The sequence below is a fragment of the Brachyhypopomus gauderio genome, chromosome 4 (genome assembly GCF_052324685.1).
Source record: "Brachyhypopomus gauderio isolate BG-103 chromosome 4, BGAUD_0.2, whole genome shotgun sequence".
Lineage (NCBI taxonomy): Eukaryota > Metazoa > Chordata > Actinopteri > Gymnotiformes > Hypopomidae > Brachyhypopomus > Brachyhypopomus gauderio.
In genome coordinates, this window is record NC_135214.1 from 19507155 (window position 1) to 19526023 (window position 18869).

Sequence of the window (18869 nt, forward strand, 5' to 3'; positions counted from 1 at the left end):
TATATTAAGTTGAATCAATATATGCATTGTTTTATGTAATTGTATGGCTTGATTAGTACTATTGTCTTTTTTAAACAATGATGGCTAAATTGGCACAATTACAAAAATATTTTATTAACGTGTACTGACCCTAAACAGAATGAACAGGTTCTGGTTAGATGAAAATTTCTGGTTTTACCACTACACAACACCAACTAAATAAATCAATTAACAAACAAGGTTAATAAAACCTCAATAATTTTAAACATTAGATACTGGTCTAGTTGAGAAGCATGTTGTTGCAGTCTTACCTCAGGTTTTGGTTATTCATGCCACTGTTCCACACTATGCCATATTTCACCTGGAAAGATCTATTGGCTAATCAACCAGTTGTGTAAAAATATGTGAATCCTTTTCTGCAGTATTCTACTATAAAGTTCGGGCAGGGATTCCTGTTCAGCACTAAAAAGGCCTTCACAACTTAAGCAAGCCCAAAAGTTAGCTACTTCCAGTTAATAAACTTTTACATTTACCTTTGATTAATAAAAACTTCCAAAACAGTATGTTTTCTTTAAGACATTATTAGATTCCACTGCATTTCACAGATGAGTTAAGTTTATTCAGCAGACTCCCCTTTAGATAACTTGCCAATGCCTAATGTCCATAAGGGATCATCTAACCAAACCAGACAGGACACAATATATAATTTATAGTTAGATTAAAGTGAGGTTTAGTGCTAATGACTCACAGAGATCAGTTTCATGTTTTCAACAGAACTAATAGCTGTTTCAAAGGGCGGCAGTAACGATGGTATAGCATAGCAAAATATTCAGAAAATAATTATGGGACTGTAATTGGTTAGGCCTCTTTTACAAACCTTAGAAGCATGTTATCAACACAACTTAAAGATCTGTTGTCAGTATTTAGCTCACTCAACAAATTTATTGATTATACTTAGCGGTTAAGCAGTTTTTAACCTAATGAATGCAATGTACTCCACTAAGTACGTAATGAGGCAATGATAGATAATGTCAGTTCTATTCTCACATGCATACCAACTATAACACTTAGGAACAGTTAAAGCATTCTAGCACTGCATCCTGGGTTCAAGCTAGTTTGATGTGTTGTGAAAGCACTGGTGTGCACTGTCTGCCACTTACTAGAAGGAGCATGGCTGGTGTGAGATATAGTCTATGGCTTTGTTTTTAATACAGTACAAACTGCTCACAACCACTGGCTCTGTTATTAAACATACCGGTCTTTACAGGCCACCAAGACAACCAAGCCATCATAAAAATGTCCCCTTCATGATCTACGAGCCCACTAACAAACATAAATAAACTCCAGTTGGTGAATGAGCCAGAGAGGGCAATCATGAAGCCTTTTCACATGGCTGTTCTGGTATGCTTTAGCCAACGTGGCCCTACTGGGGTGCAGAAAATGTACAGTATTTGTTCTGGATGAAGTATCATTCATTTGTAGCTTTAGCCCTTCTATCATTGATGGCTATTTGTTCAATTCCATACATGACAAACATAACATTTTAGTTCTAAAATAAGCATGAATTAATCACAAAAACTTAAGTGCAGTGATTTACAGTGCGCCTATGTGTTTAAAATTCATAGACATTAGATGATGGCTTACAACAAAAGGAAACTTGTGTTATCACACAAGACTTGTGTTATTCATACCACCACACGCTAAAGTAACCTACTGGAATTTAAAACCAATCTTCAACACAGCAGCCATAATTGTAAAACCATGAAATGAATACGTCCATAGTAGTCAGGTCAACGTCCCTGTTGCCCTCCTTCAACATCAACATTGTGTGCTCAGTGGCAGCACCTGTTATTTGACAAGTGGCCATGGGAATTAGTGCTTCAGTGCTATGACTACAGATTTTGTGGCCCACATGGAGATATTCCACTCTGAACTCTTCTGGGAGAAGAATGACTTCTCAGTGTGCAGCTAACAACAAAAAGAGAATATCTTTCCAGCAAATGCATCCATAGAACTGTCTGTCCCTTAACAAATGGATATAATCTTCAAAACAATAACAAACAGAAGTAACAGTAGTACTAAATATACTACACCACATGCTTCTATAAATTCCACAGATGAAGTATATTTGTATATATATATTGTATATTTGTGTCAACACACTACACACACACCACAACCAGCACTAATGACTCAGCTCCATGTGGAAAGTATTTACTGGGTTGGGTCGGACTTCCAAACCTCTACAGCTACTGTAAAATCCAGCGGACAAAACCCGGCAGGAACTCGGACTTCTTCAGTCCCACCTTCATTCTGACCAACTGGAGTCACTGCAAAATCACCCACACCGTTGGAGCTTTGGTTACAACCCAGTATAAACCTTGGTATACCTGAGGAAACCAGTCAAACTACGAGGACATTTTTGAAGGATATTATCTTCTAGCTGTGAAACTTTAGCCAACAACATCCACGACGTTTACGTTATATTGTGTAAACGAACACCCGTAAGGATATGACCGATAACGAGCTTAATCTCACTGAAGATGTGAATCATGCGGCTATGGTGCCCGTTCAAAAGTGAATAAAAACTTAATCAGTCAGTCCCAACTAGTGAGGGCGCGCGCGCGTTCACGCGCGCGGTGACGGTAGCTAGGCAACCTTCGGCGGTGTCAGGTGTTTGCACGAGTACACGAGCAAACTTGATCAACTGTCAAACGAACCTAGTTAGTTTCCCACCGAGTTCAACACTCCCGATGTTCCGACATATTCCAAACGTACGCAAATTATATTTAACCACTGATACAACTGCATTTGTTACTATACCAAACACTTGTTAAGAACATGCCCCAACACATTCCCGTTCACCCAAGCTAATTAGCTAGCTAACCTACTTTATCCTTTCACATCCTAAAACAAAACACTTAAAAACTATATTTACACATTTAACTAATACCACCTTATTTATAAACCAACCCCTACTTCGCTTATTAACTCGCCGAAAAGCATGTCCTACACAATCATATACATGTTTGAAAACCTTTGTAAATACCAGTTTTATGTCATGAAATATCCGGCAGAAAACTTTTCCAGGCGCTTATCTGTCCACATGAATCCTGCGAAGGAACAGACCGGGCTCCGCCCTCTCCCCCACGAGCCCCGTGAGGTCATTCGGGCTCCGCCCTCTCCCCCACGAGCCCCGTGAGGTCATCCGGGCTCCGCCCTCTCCCCCACGAGCCCCGTGAGGTCATCCGGGCTCCGCCCTCTCCACGCGAGCCCCGTGAGGTCATCCGCGCGTGCAGCCCCGAGAGGTGAGTAACCAGCATAGAGCAGCCGCATCTAAACACTGTTCAGTCGACTGTTCTCAAGTTCGACTTTTCTTTCGGGCGTGATTCGGTGTGCTGAAGACGGACTTTGCTTTTCAAGATGTGAATGTAATTGTGTCAATATTTTTATGCGTTTCATGTGGTATTAATAAGGCAATTCCTCAAACATTGATTGTGTACAGTGTTTTGACAGTACTGTAATTGAATATGGACATGCCGATAAAGTTTATTAAACAGACATTTATACAATGTAAGGAAACAAAACACAGCTGTCTCTAATTATGAATGTTTATAGCAACAATGTAATCAACCTTAACCTCGTAACTACCCATTTTAGTCTATCCCAACCTCATCACTGTTCTGTAGAAGTCATAATTTTCAACATTAAGATGTCCTCTCCACAATGATATTGTGTAAAGACATAATACAATCAGCATGCACAAACACTTTTCATACAGTAATAAGATTAATTATTCTTATGAAATACCTATTTGAGTACAAATACAAGAGCCATAGAAACCAAGTGCCCATCCCTCAACTCAGACCTTAACACAAACACTTGTATTATAAAGTGATTCAAACATTTGCTCTAATCAGGGAAGATACATGCACAAGAGACTCCTATAGCATACATCCCTCATGTTATGAGGTTATGATTGTAGGTATTCTTTGCATGAAGGCCTTAATGTAGTTTGACCATGGCAGTTATGGAGTCAGCTCAGTTCACTGTGCTGGACTCCTGCAGGAAGTGTTTCATGTGGTGACTTTAATGACAGACTTTAATATAGACCCGCAGCCTAAGAGCAGGTGCCCTGCATATGTCTGCAATGAGCAGATGTAGTAATTACAAATCAAAGTGAACTGAGCACAATTTAATGGTATATGTGTGTGTGAATGAGAGGGAGAGGGAGAGAGAGAGAGAGAGAGAGAGAGAGAGAGAGAGGAGTTCCTCAATAGAGTAATGTCAATAGTGACACCATAAGGATAAATATGCACATTACATGTATACTTAAAAGGCACATTTAATGATATTTAACAGTGTACACTATTGACCTGTGATATTCAAATGTTCATTTCTATTAGAATACATGAATTGTTGTGGTTATTTTAAGGAGCATTTGTGCACTACAAACAGACTGTTTAGATTTAATATTTTGCTACATGTGCTGGTTTATCATTAACTTTATATTTACCGTAATTGGTGTTCAGTCTGACCCCACTTTACTCTTTACACCGTTGGTTCTGCAGACTGAATAAATAAACATACACAGAGTAATGCAGCAACACACCCACAATGTTAGGTTGAAAGCAAAATGAAAAACATCAAGACTGCCTTAACAACTAACTATTATCTTGTTTGTCGGCTGTGTGTTAAGTTTGTCTGCCATCCTTATCTCTGAATATACTCATTGTATCTGCCTGTGTGTGATATGCAGTGTGATACGCTGTGCTGTTCTGCTACTGGTGGATGAGGATGATTATTGAAAAGAGTGAAAATTATTATGAAGGCTTCCATATAACATGTTCAGTGAGTGCTACTGTGCATGTGTGTGTCTATACAACAAATACACGGTGATCTAAAAAGTGAACCAATAGTTTTCACCCATCAAGTTCCATGTACATTCTTTGCATGCTGTTTATCAGAAGCTCAATCTACAGGTTGACAGCTCTCATAAAAGACACAGCTTGCTGCTTTGTGTAAAGGGAATCCTTTACTTAAAGTTATACACAAAGCCCTCCGAGTTCTGGCTGTTAATGTAAGCAGTACTACAAGGTCAACTTTAATGTAGTGGAGCCAGCTGAATATATCCTGGATGCCAAACACAACAGAACCTTCCAGTATGTCCCTATTCTTGAATCCCTGAAAATTCTTTTGAGTAGAAAAGCAGAAATTTTTAGACATAGTAGTAGTTATTCACAAAGCACACGGAAAAACTGAGGTAGAGAACGAAGAGCTGCATGGAATTTTTGAGATAAGATCAAAAGCTTCTTCTCGGTGCACAAATGAAGGACACGTGTTGGTTTGTGTGTAGACAAGTTTGAGCCAGCCATCTTTGATCTGACTGAGGCTGGTGAATGTTCAGTACTGTCTTCACTGTAGTGACTTTTGATTGGCCTGTTATTGAAAAATTCAAACTACTATTGTGTAAAATGTATTTTCAGATAAATACAGAGTGAATTATAGCTATCAGTGTGCAATCAAAAGTTCTGTCCCAGCTAGATGAACATTTTTCTTAAGGAGTTTGAAAGGAGACTCGGGAAACACAGTATAAAGCTAAAGCAGATAATAATAATAATAATAACAATAATAACAATAATAATAATAATAATAATAACAATAATAATAATAATAATAATAATAATTTCTTTCAAAGTACCCAAGGATGCTTTACATACAAAAAACAAAGACAAGAACAAAACAGACAAAAATAACAACAAAAACAGAAAAGAAAAAAAAATCCCATAGAACAGACCTAAGTTGAAGAAGTGGTGAGAAAATGTTGAGTAAATAGATGGATTTTAAATTGAGCCTTGAATGTGTTGAGAGGTGGTAAGAGACAGAGAGAGGGGAAGAGAGTTCCAGAGGGGCGGGGCCGTCACAGTAAAAGATGGGGGTTGTTGAAAACCAAGGACTGGTGTAAGACGGAAAACATCAAGGTGCTGCAATGGCATAGTCAGTTTCCTGACCTTGACGTAACTGAGAAGATCTGCATGGAAGAGCCAAGATTACTCCAGAGACCCATGCCGGCCTAATCTTATAAAAACGATTAAATAGCTTAGAAAAACAAGGGTTATTCCACAAAATAAATCTAGGGGTTGAATAATAATTTACCCTGTATTCAACATTGGACATTTTAAAATATATATTAATGAATAGAGAAATAACTTTTTTTGCTGCAGTGCATTTGACATGTTCAGGCCCATCTGCAGTCCAAATTTCACATTGCTATGTTAACTCTAAATGTGTAAACCAGCAAAATCTGCAGAGAATTTAATACTACTTGGAGGCACGACATATTTTTCATGGCTAACCAGAGTTCATATATATTTTATTCTTTTCTGCATGATTTAAGAGTAACAAGTTTGCATTTGTTTAATGTAGCATCAAAACTGTGTTAAAACATGCCAGTGCGAGATTTAACTTACCATCCTTTGCATGCTATTTTTCTTTATAATAAAATATGGTCAATTCATAAATTGTATGTGACTCAAGATAACGGGTGGTGAAAGCTTTCTGTATCCCCCCCATCATAAAAGGGTCAACAAGAACATTTCTGCAATTTTATCATAATATGTTTTGGCAAAATGACCAGTGCTTTGTGAAATTCTTGGGATTTTTAGTGTAGGCTCATGCAGAAAGGTATTTCATGCTGAATTTATTCAAGTGGTGTTTGTGTGGTATTGCTGAATTCAGTAAGCATGCCAAGTGTTTCTTTATTGTTATAGTTTGGTTATTTTGACTTGGTTTGTTGTTCGGCCTGTTATTACCCCTGTATTTTGGTTGCGTTTCTGGAATGCTCCTTCATGTTTTTGACCTGGATTGTTTTTTTTCCACTTTTGTGGATTATGCTAATACTGGCTTGTTCTCTTTCTGGCTTCTACCACGTCCGCCTGGCTATGATTCTGAATAAAACGCATCCATTTTTTTTTTCCAGGTTTTTTAACATGTCACAACTGTCACACATATACACTCAGACATGACATTGGTATTGTTATAACAACAACAATAATAACAATACATGTTAGAATGTATTATAATGTATAATGTGTTAAAACATGGTCACATGTGGTCATGGCAGCATTGTATTTCATAAGTGTAACGTGGTTATTAAATTGACAATTTGCTAAATTATCACAAAAAATATACAGTACTCACAAAAAGTTAGGAATATTTGGCTTTTGGATGAAACTCAAATGCACTCTAACCTTTACAGGTGACCTTAACGTGACCTTCTCTAAACATTTGAATGCACATGTCCAACTGTTCAACGCTTCAGTACTTTTTGTAACTTGCTGTTCTTCTAAAAGGAACTTTATGGCAAAATTCACAACATCCATGAATGCACCAATAAATCTCCTGGTTCAATTAGAATTGGTATTTAAAGTCCTCTTCATCACATTTTGACATCATGAGACCAAGGCGACACCTAACAATTGCTCAACAGTCCCTCACCATTGCGAGGCCTCACACAGGATGTTCTCAGGCGGAAGTGGCCACTGAGCTTAGAGTGTTGCCGGCTGTCATCAGCAGGTTTCAACAGAGACACAGAGAGACTGAAAGAGTCACAGAAAGACCTAGAAGTGAACGTCCTTTGGCCACATCCCACACTGATAAACGCTTCATTGTGAACGGTGCCCTGCAGAACGAGATGATGAACGCCATACAACTCCAGGAACATCTAAGAGAGGAGAGAGGCCCCCAAGTGTCATGTCAGATCATTCGACACCATTTACATCAGAGTGGTCTGCGTGGTAGACGACCTGCAAGGGCATCTGACCACAACACCGGGCACAGGTGTTATCATCTTGCATTTACGCTTGATGATGGTGGTGGTGGTGTTACAGTTTGGGCAGGTGTGTCTAGTCAACTGTCCTTTGTGACAAGCACAAGCTACTTGATTTACATCATTAACCTGTCATCGTGCCTCTGCATGACCAACACAGGCCGAATTTCTTCTTCATGGATGTCAATGCCCCTGCTCGTTGAGGACACATCATTAGGGAATGCCTGCAGGAGACTGGGGTACCTTAGATGGAGTGGCCTGCACTTTCTCCAGACCTGAATCCCATAGAAGAGCTATGGGATCCACAGAGTCGCAGAGTAGAGGCTAGTAACTTTGAACCCCAGAACCTCAATGACCTTAGGGCCGCCCTTCAAGAAGAATGCCATGCCTCAGCAGACAACAAGTCAACTTGTTAACAGCAGACGTTGTTGTCAAGCTGTAATTGATGCTCAAGGTCACATGACAAGTTATCATGACAAGAGAAATATCCCTAATTTTTTGTGAGTAGTGTATATATAGCGCCAGGGCTCTCAAGTTTTGGATTCATGTCAGAGTGTGAGAGTTGTTGAGCGGGGGGGGGGGGGGGGGGGGGGGGGGGGGGGGGGGGGCGAACGTGAGTTGTTGAGTGGAGGGCGACATAGATATGGATCGGAGGTAAATAAACTAGATTTTTTTTCTCGCCGTGTGAAGACGGTCAAATGCGTGTGTCTCACGCTTGAGAGCCCTGTATAGCGCACATACTTTGCTATACCTGATAAGTATAGGAATATTGTATGTAACAAACATGTATGTTGAAAGGCATGTTGTTAACCACTGGATGGCGGTAGCGTCTAGAAGCTGAATTATTAGACGTGGGCAGAAGCAGGGTGCCCCAGGAGTCGATGAAAATGCTCATGCATGTGTGTCATATATGCGAAGTGCAAAATGTAATGGTGTGAATATTATTTTAGAATAGCAGCAAATTAAAGAATAAATCACAAGATGCATCAAGGAATGAATTAGTCTGGTAAAATATTTATCATACATTGAAGTTTGGTACAATTTATGTAATAAAAATGGTTGACAATTGTTTGTGATATTTCTGAATTACTTTTCCTGGTTATGGAAAATTGCTGGTGTTTTGTACTTTATTACTTTGCTAAGTCCACGATTTACGAGTCCTGTATTTAGAAGGCTCGAAGTCCGGAACGAATATCACAGGGCTAGTAATACGTTTTGAATAAATTGTGGGACGTCGGAAGATACAATTTCCTAATATTGTATGGATGGACAAAACAATTGTAATATTTTTTTATTGCAAACATCTATGTCTTGTTTACAATACTGTATAAATATTGTACAAAACACTTATTTTCATTTCGTATCCTGTTTAATGACGTAATTTCCGGTGTCGCTGTCATTTCGTAATTTCCGATGTCCTTTCGAGCGCCGCTTTTGAATGTAGCATCAACACGGCTAACCAGCTAGCGGATATATTCTTAGTACTTTTACCTGAACAGGTAGCTATGATACTTTGTTGTTGTTTGGGACACTGTTTATATTTTATTTCTTATGGTCTTAAGCTATATCCCGTACCATGAATTAGCAGTACTGTCTTAAAAAACAAGAAAAATGCATCGTTTCATTGAGTTTGTTTGCTAACTAACTAGCCTGCTAGCTAATGGAAACATAACGAACGACTGTTTGTGTTTTGGTCAGTATGGCGTCCATTAAGGATCCCGACGTCGGGGAGAAGTTTAATAGCAAGCTAGAAGAAATCAGGACAAAACTGTTAACCCAGGCAATGGGAGAAGTGATGAACGAGGCCACAACGGAGTTCTCCCAAGCGCACAAACAGTACATGAAGTCGGTCCTGGGTGAGACGTTTAACATCACATCAGAGTTGTGTCTCCAGTTCTGGAGAGCAGCGACAATGATCCCTGATTTGTTTTACAGATACATGTTCGAAAAAGTGCAGAGAAGATGAAACTATGTTTGAAACTATACAGGCATATATGGAAGGTAAGATGCTCCGTTTATTATGGGATTTTTTAAACATTTTGCAAACTTTTATTAACTAGCTACATCTCTCAATGAGAACCAACGAAAAAATGTTTGAATATTTTGTAAATTTCTTAAGATCTAAAACTCAAGAGGACTACCATTAAGGAAATGCTTGCTGAAGTCCCTGAAATTGAGGAAGATATTGGGGACAAGCAAAACAATAAAGAATACTTACTTAAGAAGATTGAGAAACTCAGACTGGAACAAGCCAAGGGAAGGGAACGTATGTAAACTGCTTTTAGAAACCACTTACCCATTTGTGTAAAACATGTGATTTGACAGATGTTTTGGTTTACATGATTTTTTATTTAGTCATTTCTTATGTTTTCAACAACAGTTGTTGATTTGCAAAACAAAGCCAACAAGGCAAGGCTAAAGAACTTGAACAAAATTAAAGAAATCTTTCAAGAGCGGTTAAGTCTAGAGATCAGAAAAATTCAGGGTAAGTGTTCAGTTTCATGCTTCTTATAGTGTGGAGTAAAATTTGTTTACTTGTTTCGCAGTCTTCAGTCTTTAAAACCATTGTTTTCATGTATGTTTGTGTAGGTGAGAAGCTGCAATTCATTTTCAGAAACATCAACCACAAAAATCCAGAAAGCGCATATACCTTCCTATTAAGAATCAATGAGCATGGGGTGTACCAAAGTAAGTCAGTACAACTCCTTTATTAAAACACAGTACACAAAAAGCGGGACGTTTTCACGTGTTAAACATTTACATTATTCATATTTGACAAAGGTTGATCTCCATTATGCACCGAGCATTTTATAGCCGAGTGCATTTCTCCATAACCGATTATGACTAGTAAAATAATTAGCAAATTATGAATCAACTATAAAAAATAATATGCATTGTAATTTGGACAAAGCAGTGATGAATCTTCATCATGGTCTTTCTAGTCAAAGAGGACGGTCAGTAAAACGGGTTTAATGATGTCCTTTTTCCTTCCAGTCATCACTTGTGATCCTCCACTGCAGCATGCAGCTCAGCTGGAGCGCAAACTACAGGAGACCAACAACTTCTCTGCATTTCTTGCTAATATCAGGAAAGAGTTTGTGGCACTGCATAATGCAACAAAGACTGTCTGACTTCAGATCCATCTAGGGATTGATGGCAAGCAGTTACAGGCACGATTTGACATGCATTTGTATCCACTCATCAGTAACCAGTAACAATTGTGATTATTTTATCAGTATGGTATTTGATTGATTGTTATACTTGTGTATCGTGGACTCTTGTGTACATAATACAAGTAATTGTTAGTTCTTGTTCCGTTACATTTCCTGTATTGTAAAGTCTATATTTTGTGAAGTAGAACTGAATTACAGAGAACCAAAAAAGTGGAGACACTTGATTTGTTCATTAAAAAAAAATCCCCATGATTCAATTTAACACACACATTGTAAATACACTTTAAACAAATGCTAACTGTTCTGAAATTCATTATTTCTTTTTTTTCTTCTTTTTTAATGAAAATGTTTGTTCTAATGTCATTCATCAATGTGATGAGTGTTGGTGATTCATTTACCCAATAATGCCCAGACATGTCAAACAATGCCACAATACGTGACAAATGTCTTAAAATATATATATTTTTTTGACAGGTTTTGACAGTACCTTTATGGTCCCACAACAGTAGTGTTTCTCCTTCAGAATACTTATTACTCAGATGAATAGAATATCTTACTTTATCTTTAGATAATCACTGAAGTCAATAGTGAAACATCCTTTCCATGATCTAAGCATCAGAAGACTTTGCTGCATTTAAGACCGGCAACTCTTCAACATACGTTGAAGGAAAGTGGCCTCTCTTCCCATTCAGTTCTCCATACCACCAACCATCCTCATCCTTTTGGAGTATGTCAAGTAGATCTCCTTTAAAAGACACTAATTCAGTGTAGCAGCAAAACTGTATCGTCCGATGAATGTGGCTAAATTGTGTAGGACATGTGAACTTACCTTCTTTAATGTGCAATTCATCTGATCTCTCCGATGAAAAGTTATACAAAGCCTTGCATTTTCCTATAATGCAATATTTGGCCTCTGGTTGAAGCAGAGCAACATCATAGTATATAAATTATATACTGTACTAGCACTGCAAAACATTCAAATAATTCAAGTGAACAATAGAAATAGGTTCTTCACCATCCCCTGCTTCCTCGTCAGTGAAGTGCAAAGCTCGGCTGAGATCCGGCTCGTGGTCGCCTGGGGGTCCGCGCACCGGTTCTGCTGATCCACTGCTGACGTGTGCAGAAGGACCAGGGTCCAAGCGGGGGTCTCCGTTTTTAGCAGGGCCCTTATAAATGATAGACGTCCTCAAAAAGTGTCGCGATCTAAATGGTGTTTTTTTCAATTTAATGGGCCGGGACAGTTTGACTATACTGTGCTCACAATCCTGAAAATAGGATAGAAGAGAAAGACCACCAGCCTTAACCAACCAAGTAATAAAACATACAATACAATAAAGTAGTGTGTGGAACTGTTTCTCTGGAAACGTTTGTGTACTTCAGCTCATGTTCATCGTTGTAGTGGAGCGTACCTTATCTTTGACTTTTGTAATGCTGTCACAGAAGCCATGAGAAGGTTTTGGTTTTCCCTCTAAATCCATCACAGTTTGGTTCAGTTTGCAATGTGTGGCCTCCAAAAAGTCCAGTTTTAAAGTGGACTAAAACAACCACAAACCCAATAATTATTGAGATTAAAATATTTAACATAACAGTGCATGTATTATATATATACATACACACACACACACACACACACACAAAATACCTCATCAAGCAGCTGTTCGGTTTCCTCCACGTTTTTTTGACTTGGGCATGATTTGTTTTTAGAGTATGTCATCAACATTTTCTCTAGCCCTGAAATGTCATGTTTCAGTACAGTCTTAAATAAATAGGATAAATCTATTTTTGAACTGCAACTGTCATTATTTTGGAAGCAAGATTCTTATTTACTGTTAGTTTTTCATCTTTAATTCACAATACTCCAAATGAACAGACTTGGTGTGTTCTGACCTTCTTTCTCTTTCTTGGTTTTAGTGATGCAGTCCTGCAGGCGCTCGAGTTTAATCTTTAACGCATCTTTTCTTCTTTCTCTTCCCATTACTGTCTTCCCATCCTCCTCCTGCAGTGCACACACACAAACACTGAATTATCAGATTGACATCATTATCATTATTGCAAATATGATAACCATAAGGTTTTTATATTTGGTTGACAGCAACATCTTTCTCTGGTGTTTCATTTGTATGAACAAACAAAAAGCTCTTATTCAAATACACATACAGTTGTGATCAAATTTATTCAACCCCCACTGAAATAAAGTGTTTTGGCCAGTTTGACATTGATTTTGATCATTTCAGTCATCTTATTTACAATTATATCAAAGAGGCACTTATAAATTAGACAAACATAACATAATATTTATGATGGAATAACCACAAATGTCTTTACTGTGCTCACATCATTATCAGTTTTATTCAACCCCCTAGTGACATTATTTTTTAGTACTTAGTACAACATCCTTTTCCAGTTATGACAGCTTTCAAGCGTGAAGCATAGCTTGACACAAGTGTCTTGCAGCGACCTATGGGTATCTTAGCCCATTCTTCATGGGCAAAAGCCTCCAGTTCAGTCACATTCTTAGGCTTGCGCACTGCAACTGCCTTCTTTAGGTCCCACCAGAGGTTCTCAATTGGATTTAAGTCTGGTGATTGCGATGGCCACTCTAGAATGTTCCAGCCTTTCATGTTCAACCATGCTCTAGTGGACTTGGATGTGTGCTTCGGATCATTGTCCTGTTGGAAGGTCCAACGTCTCCCAAGTCGCAGGTTTGTGACTGACTCCATCACATTTTCCTCCAAGATCTCCTGGTACTGAAGGGAATTCATGGTACCCTGCACACGTTGAAGCTTTCCTGTACCATTAGAAGCAAAACAGCCCCAAAGCATAATTGACCCCCCGCCATGCTTCACAGTAGGCAAGGTGTTCTTTTGTTCATAAGCCTTCCTTCTCCAAACATAGCGCTGGTCCATTGTCCCAAACAGTTCTAATTTAGTTTCATCTGACCACAGTACACTGTTCCAAAACCTTTGTGGCTTGTCCACATGACTTTTGGCATACTGCAGTCGACTTTTCTTGTTCTTTGGAGTCAGCAAGGGGGTGCGTCTGGGCGTTCTGGCATGGAGGTCTTCGTTATGCAGTGCGCGCCTTATTGTCTGAGCTGAAACTTCAGTGCCCACATCTGACAGGTCTTTTTTCAGTTCCTTAGCAGTCACGCGGGGATTTTTCTCCACATTACGCTTCAGGTAGCGCACAGCAGTCGCGGTCAGGATCTTCTTTCTGCCACGACCAGGTAACGTTTCCACTGTGCCCTTTAACTTGAACTTGCGAATGATACTTCCGATAGTGTCTCTTGGAATATTTAACAACTTCGCAATCTTTTTATATCCATTGCCATTCTTGTGAAGAGCAATAACCTCTTCTCTTGTCTTCTGGGACCATTCTCTTGCCTTCACCATGCTTGGAAACACACCAGTAGATGTCTAGAAGGAGCTGAGTATCACAGTCCTTTTAAATCTGCCTAATTGGTGCTTATCATGCTTGATTGCTGCTCGTTGACATCCACAGATGTTTTCAATACCTGATGGAAAACACTGGAATGAACCTCTGTTCTTAGGAGTGGTAGTCGTAAAGGGGTTGAATAATTGTGTCAATGAAGAAATCACAAAAAGGCCATTTAATACTTTATGACAAAAAAAATTGATGCTATCTTAGTTGCATTTAGTTCTTTAACAAGTCCTTGTAAGATTTCATTATGAACACAATTACAAATGTGCACTGAATTCCATAAAACCCTTCGCAGCATTGGGGGTTGAATAAATTTGATCACAACTGTAATAAAAATACATCTCTACACACAATTTGAATGTGGCTATTTCAACACAATTATTCATTGTTATATTAGTAAACTAGAATAACAGCAGACAGCATGTGAAGCACAAATTCTCACAAAATAATCAGCCATGAGGAATTCAGCCTTGCTATGATCTGGTGTAACACAGGCCACTTCCACCAGAGTCTGTATGTCCTTCTCTACATCCACTCTCTTCATGGCCTGGTCAATCTGTTTCTGACTCTGGGGGAAAATGTACAACATTCAGGTAAATAATATACAAGAAACAGAGAAATAATAACTACCAGCAGCCATTAACGTCAGCCTCTGGCTATTATATTCATCACATACACATATCTACATTTACACATGGTTACATTTCACTATGGTTTACACATGGTTACAGTCACTTGTAGAGTCACAACTAGTCAAAAGTCTGGTCACACTTACATTTTAGTGGACATAAAAAAAAATGAAATGACTGTTTAGCTTTGCATGCTCTTGGGGTTCTCTTACCCAGCTTGATTAAGAGCCACAAATTCCTTCCCACCATATATAGGAAGTAACAACACTTCTAAGGTTATTAGTGTGAAATAAGAGTAATTTTGGATAGTTACACTCACATGTGCGAGGGTTTGATTGTAGCTGGACATGTAGAGGCTGTACTTGTTCAAAGTGTTGCACAGGGCCTCTATCCTTTGTTTCTCGAGATCTTGAACAATCTGGAATGAAGCATTCGGTCAGTCGAATACACTGCAGGATCCATTAAAAATCTCTTGACCTCATGCACCATTGTCTGTGCCACTGTCCCTTTATGATGATGTAAACCAACAACATGAGACAATGCATTCTTGGGCCACCGCAAATGATGACCTGATAACAGGATTTGAGCGTGTTCTCCCACTTCAGTCTCATCCGATGCCCTTCCAAGTTCATATTAAAGTAGTCCTCATCCACTCTTGCTTGAAGCTTTGCTGACTTCGTCAATCTGTTAAGCATCTGGACAAAGGTGAAGGAATGCAAAGTGCTCTGACATGGTAAGAACACACACATGGTTCTTCCATCGTAAGAACACACACGCAGTAAAGGTTCAGGTGAGGGACTCAGCCTTCACGTAGAAACGAGAGGTGAAACACTGGCTGCAGACCTGCAGTGCTGGAAGGGATCACAGTACCTTCTGTGTCTCTTTTTCTGTGCAGATAGGCTTGTTTTTCTCCACGAAACTGAAGAGGGCCTCATGCTCTCTGGTCAACACCGCCAGTCTCTTCTTCATCTATAGAGAGGAATACTTTCTGCTCAAAGCAAGCTGTTATTCAGATTGACAAAATACATATGGATTACAGATTGAATGCCAGCTGCTTTTAAGTTTAAATTCGGTGGTCCCTTCTCTTCCCAAATACAGTTTGTGTAAACTTATTATTAGACACACATACTCTATTGCTGTATCTATAGGCTACCAGTCAGTTCTGCGTTTTAGCATTTTACTTGACTGGTGGAAACATGTCTTATTGTCTGAACAATTGCACCATGTTTCAAGAAGCATCTGTCAAAGATGGAAAAACAAATTAGGCATCCACCAGAGCAGGTTCTGGGGTGAGAGACGAAGGCATAAATATGCCAATAAGACCACACACACCGCATTATGCTCACACACTGCTTTATTAACAAATAAAGACCTTTCAACTCCAGGTGGGCTCTTAGTCAGATCTAATATATTTTGAGAAAATCTGTTACCGAACCTTGTCAAATCAAAAACGCACGATCATTATACGAGTGAGATAAAATGGGGATTTGAAACATTGAACGCTCATTCGAAATGCTCAAACGTTTAATCATGCCTACATATAAATGACTATAACTGGGAGCCATTGTGCTTCCCATGGCTGTGGCCTTTATTTGAATGGTCATCCTGAAACATAGACATACAGTCAAATCTGTAATGCCTTCAGCAGTTGGAACAATATCAAGAGTTCGAGCTTCATTGGTATAGAGGCTTTCAACACTCAAACGCGGCAGATAAACAATGTCCCACGACAAATATGTCAATATGTCTTGCATATACGCTTGCAGGACAGTTGGGGGGTGGATGGGGTATTTATACCTAAATACTTTCTCGGTTAAGAAGCTTATAGATGAAACAATAGGTCTCATAGCAAAGACCTGAAAAAGATCCTATCTCGAATTGAAATGATATTTATAATGTCAGCGTGCAATCATAGTATAGTCTGTGGTCTTATTACATTATTTTACATTTGCTCTTTCATGAAGGGCCTGTGTAGAAAAGGACAGGTCATGTCTCTATATATTTTGTTTATAAATATATTTATGTTCATGTGCATTTGCAGAATAAAAATATATTAAATACCTGCCCCATGTTCAGTCTCACTTTATATTGTATAATAATCTAAATCTGGAGTGTAAAGTTTAAACTTAAAGCATTCTGCCCAGTCTGAGGTCTCTGATGAGCTGCATAAAAGGGGACAAATACATGCTTATTTTTAAAGGTTTAATTATACAACAATATTTCGATCTTACCTTCAGCTGATCATTCCAGTTTGTTATAAAGAGTTTCCCTGATTTTTCAATGGTATTATCCAGCTGGGCTCAAAAAAGGGTTAATTCAAATGGTTTTTCAGACCATTTTCAGACACCAATATTAGTACAACCATTTACTACTTAACAACAAAAATTAGATGATGGTCACACACTGGTCTTTTTCTCCTGGTGTGTTCATCCAAAATTTGGCGAATTTCCAGAATGGAGTCTTGTTGAAGGGCTTGCCCTAGTATTCTGGAATTTTGGAAAATACGTTTGGAAATACACGGGAATGCAAACAAGGGACACGGACATCTAGAATGCTGCTAAATCTTAAAGCCTTTTATGATTTACCTGTGTGCATCTGCTGTAGAGAACATCTCGTTGGATACAAGGGACCATGCACTGTAGGTGGAGCTATGGAGAAGTGAACACTGGCTTTTAGGAAACTGCATGACCGCTGGGAGCAACACACTGAAGACATCAGGCAGAGCAGATGTAAAGATCTGGGTTCTGAGGATCTGCTGTTCTTTAAAGCCATAAGGCGAACGGGTTGGATAGAGAACACTCACTTGTTACTCATCGTTTTGGAAATGTTGATGAGTTTTCCTGCCAGTTTCTGTAGTCCTTTGGCATAGTTGATTTCCAGCTCGGATCTGTATCCATAGGAACAAGCTTATCTACCTTTGCCTACCTTTCACCGTAAAGCAAACAGTTCTAATGACTACATAGTAAGTTTATAACCCCTAAAACAGTGCAGGAGTGAAGCAGAGGACTGATACAGTAACTTGGCCGAAGTTATAACTTTCTTCCAAGTTAAGAAACAGACAATCCTGAAAAAGCTCTTTCTCCCCCTCGGAGTCACATGACCCCTTGGAGTCACATGACCCTCAGTTATGACCCTTTACTACTTCACCACCAGCTGAAGACTAAAATGTTCTGGGATATAAAAACCAGTCACATCCAAGGACACTGCCTCAGTCGGACAACAGGTAAAAAGAACCGCAGCCATAATTAAAATTCCACCCAGAACCAAGACTTCAAAGTGCAGGACTGCGTCTTCAGGGAGAGACGCTTTTCACGTGTCTTCCCACCTTCGTGCCAAATCAAAGGTTCATATGACATCACCCTAGGGAACATTTTACAGTAAAAATACTCCAGTAGATAGGTCACCAAGGCTGAGAGTAACCATTACCTTTGCTGAAATAATGTTAAAAGTTCTTTGCAGAAATTCTCTCCGCTTTTTGAGAATCTCTTTAGATCCTGGTACAGCAGGTTGTACTGCAACACAGTGATACTGTTACCCGTGATTATTAAAAGAGGAGACCACAAAGCAATTTGTATATGGAAAGTGTACAGGAGTATAATTTCAAACAATGGCAATTTAAATGGGTCTCTGATCTTTAAGTAATTAGTGAGTAATTGTGTGTAAAGAAAAGCCCAGGAGACTCACAGAGCAGGTGCTGAGAGGTTCCTTCATTTTCACGCCGCTGGTTTACTTTGTACTCTGAACTTTGACCATACTCCTCCCTCAAGTCAAGCAAGCGGAAATGACCTGTGCAGCCTTAATAAATTCAGAATGCCTATG

The 18869-nt window shown here is 39.0% G+C and overlaps 3 protein-coding genes across 6 annotated transcripts in view; 1 reads left to right on the top strand and 2 right to left on the bottom strand.

Moving 5' to 3' along the window:
• Positions 1 to 3170, bottom strand: part of tanc1b (tetratricopeptide repeat, ankyrin repeat and coiled-coil containing 1b) — a 120478-nt gene extending 117308 nt beyond the window's left edge. For 2 of the 4 annotated variants that reach the window (XM_077002941.1, XM_077002937.1), the window contains exon 1: positions 3029 to 3170. The gene's annotated coding sequence lies outside the window, so the exon portion shown is untranslated. The other 2 variants (XM_077002939.1, XM_077002938.1) reach the window with 2 other exon arrangements.
• Positions 3171 to 9179: 6009 nt separating this feature from the next.
• On the top strand, positions 9180 to 11195 carry spc25 (SPC25 component of NDC80 kinetochore complex). The gene is made up of 7 exons (XM_077002945.1): positions 9180 to 9306; positions 9506 to 9663; positions 9743 to 9808; positions 9927 to 10073; positions 10188 to 10292; positions 10397 to 10495; positions 10802 to 11195. Exons 2-7 carry the CDS (start codon positions 9507 to 9509, stop codon positions 10936 to 10938), a joined length of 711 nt encoding a protein of 236 aa, XP_076859060.1. The 5' UTR covers positions 9180 to 9306; position 9506; the 3' UTR covers positions 10939 to 11195.
• Positions 11196 to 11265: 70 nt separating this feature from the next.
• On the bottom strand, positions 11266 to 18798 carry nostrin (nitric oxide synthase trafficking). Its single transcript, XM_077002944.1, has 16 exons — positions 18735 to 18798; positions 18477 to 18562; positions 17854 to 17937; positions 17636 to 17698; positions 17455 to 17536; positions 17282 to 17344; positions 15921 to 16019; positions 15620 to 15745; positions 15370 to 15468; positions 14864 to 14989; positions 12868 to 12976; positions 12623 to 12711; positions 12390 to 12515; positions 11996 to 12245; positions 11810 to 11893; positions 11266 to 11725 (listed from the first exon to the last, which is right to left on the bottom strand). Exons 1-16 carry the CDS (start codon positions 18759 to 18761, stop codon positions 11589 to 11591), a joined length of 1650 nt encoding a protein of 549 aa, XP_076859059.1. The 5' UTR covers positions 18762 to 18798; the 3' UTR covers positions 11266 to 11588.
• Between the last annotated feature and the right edge of the window lie 71 nt (positions 18799 to 18869).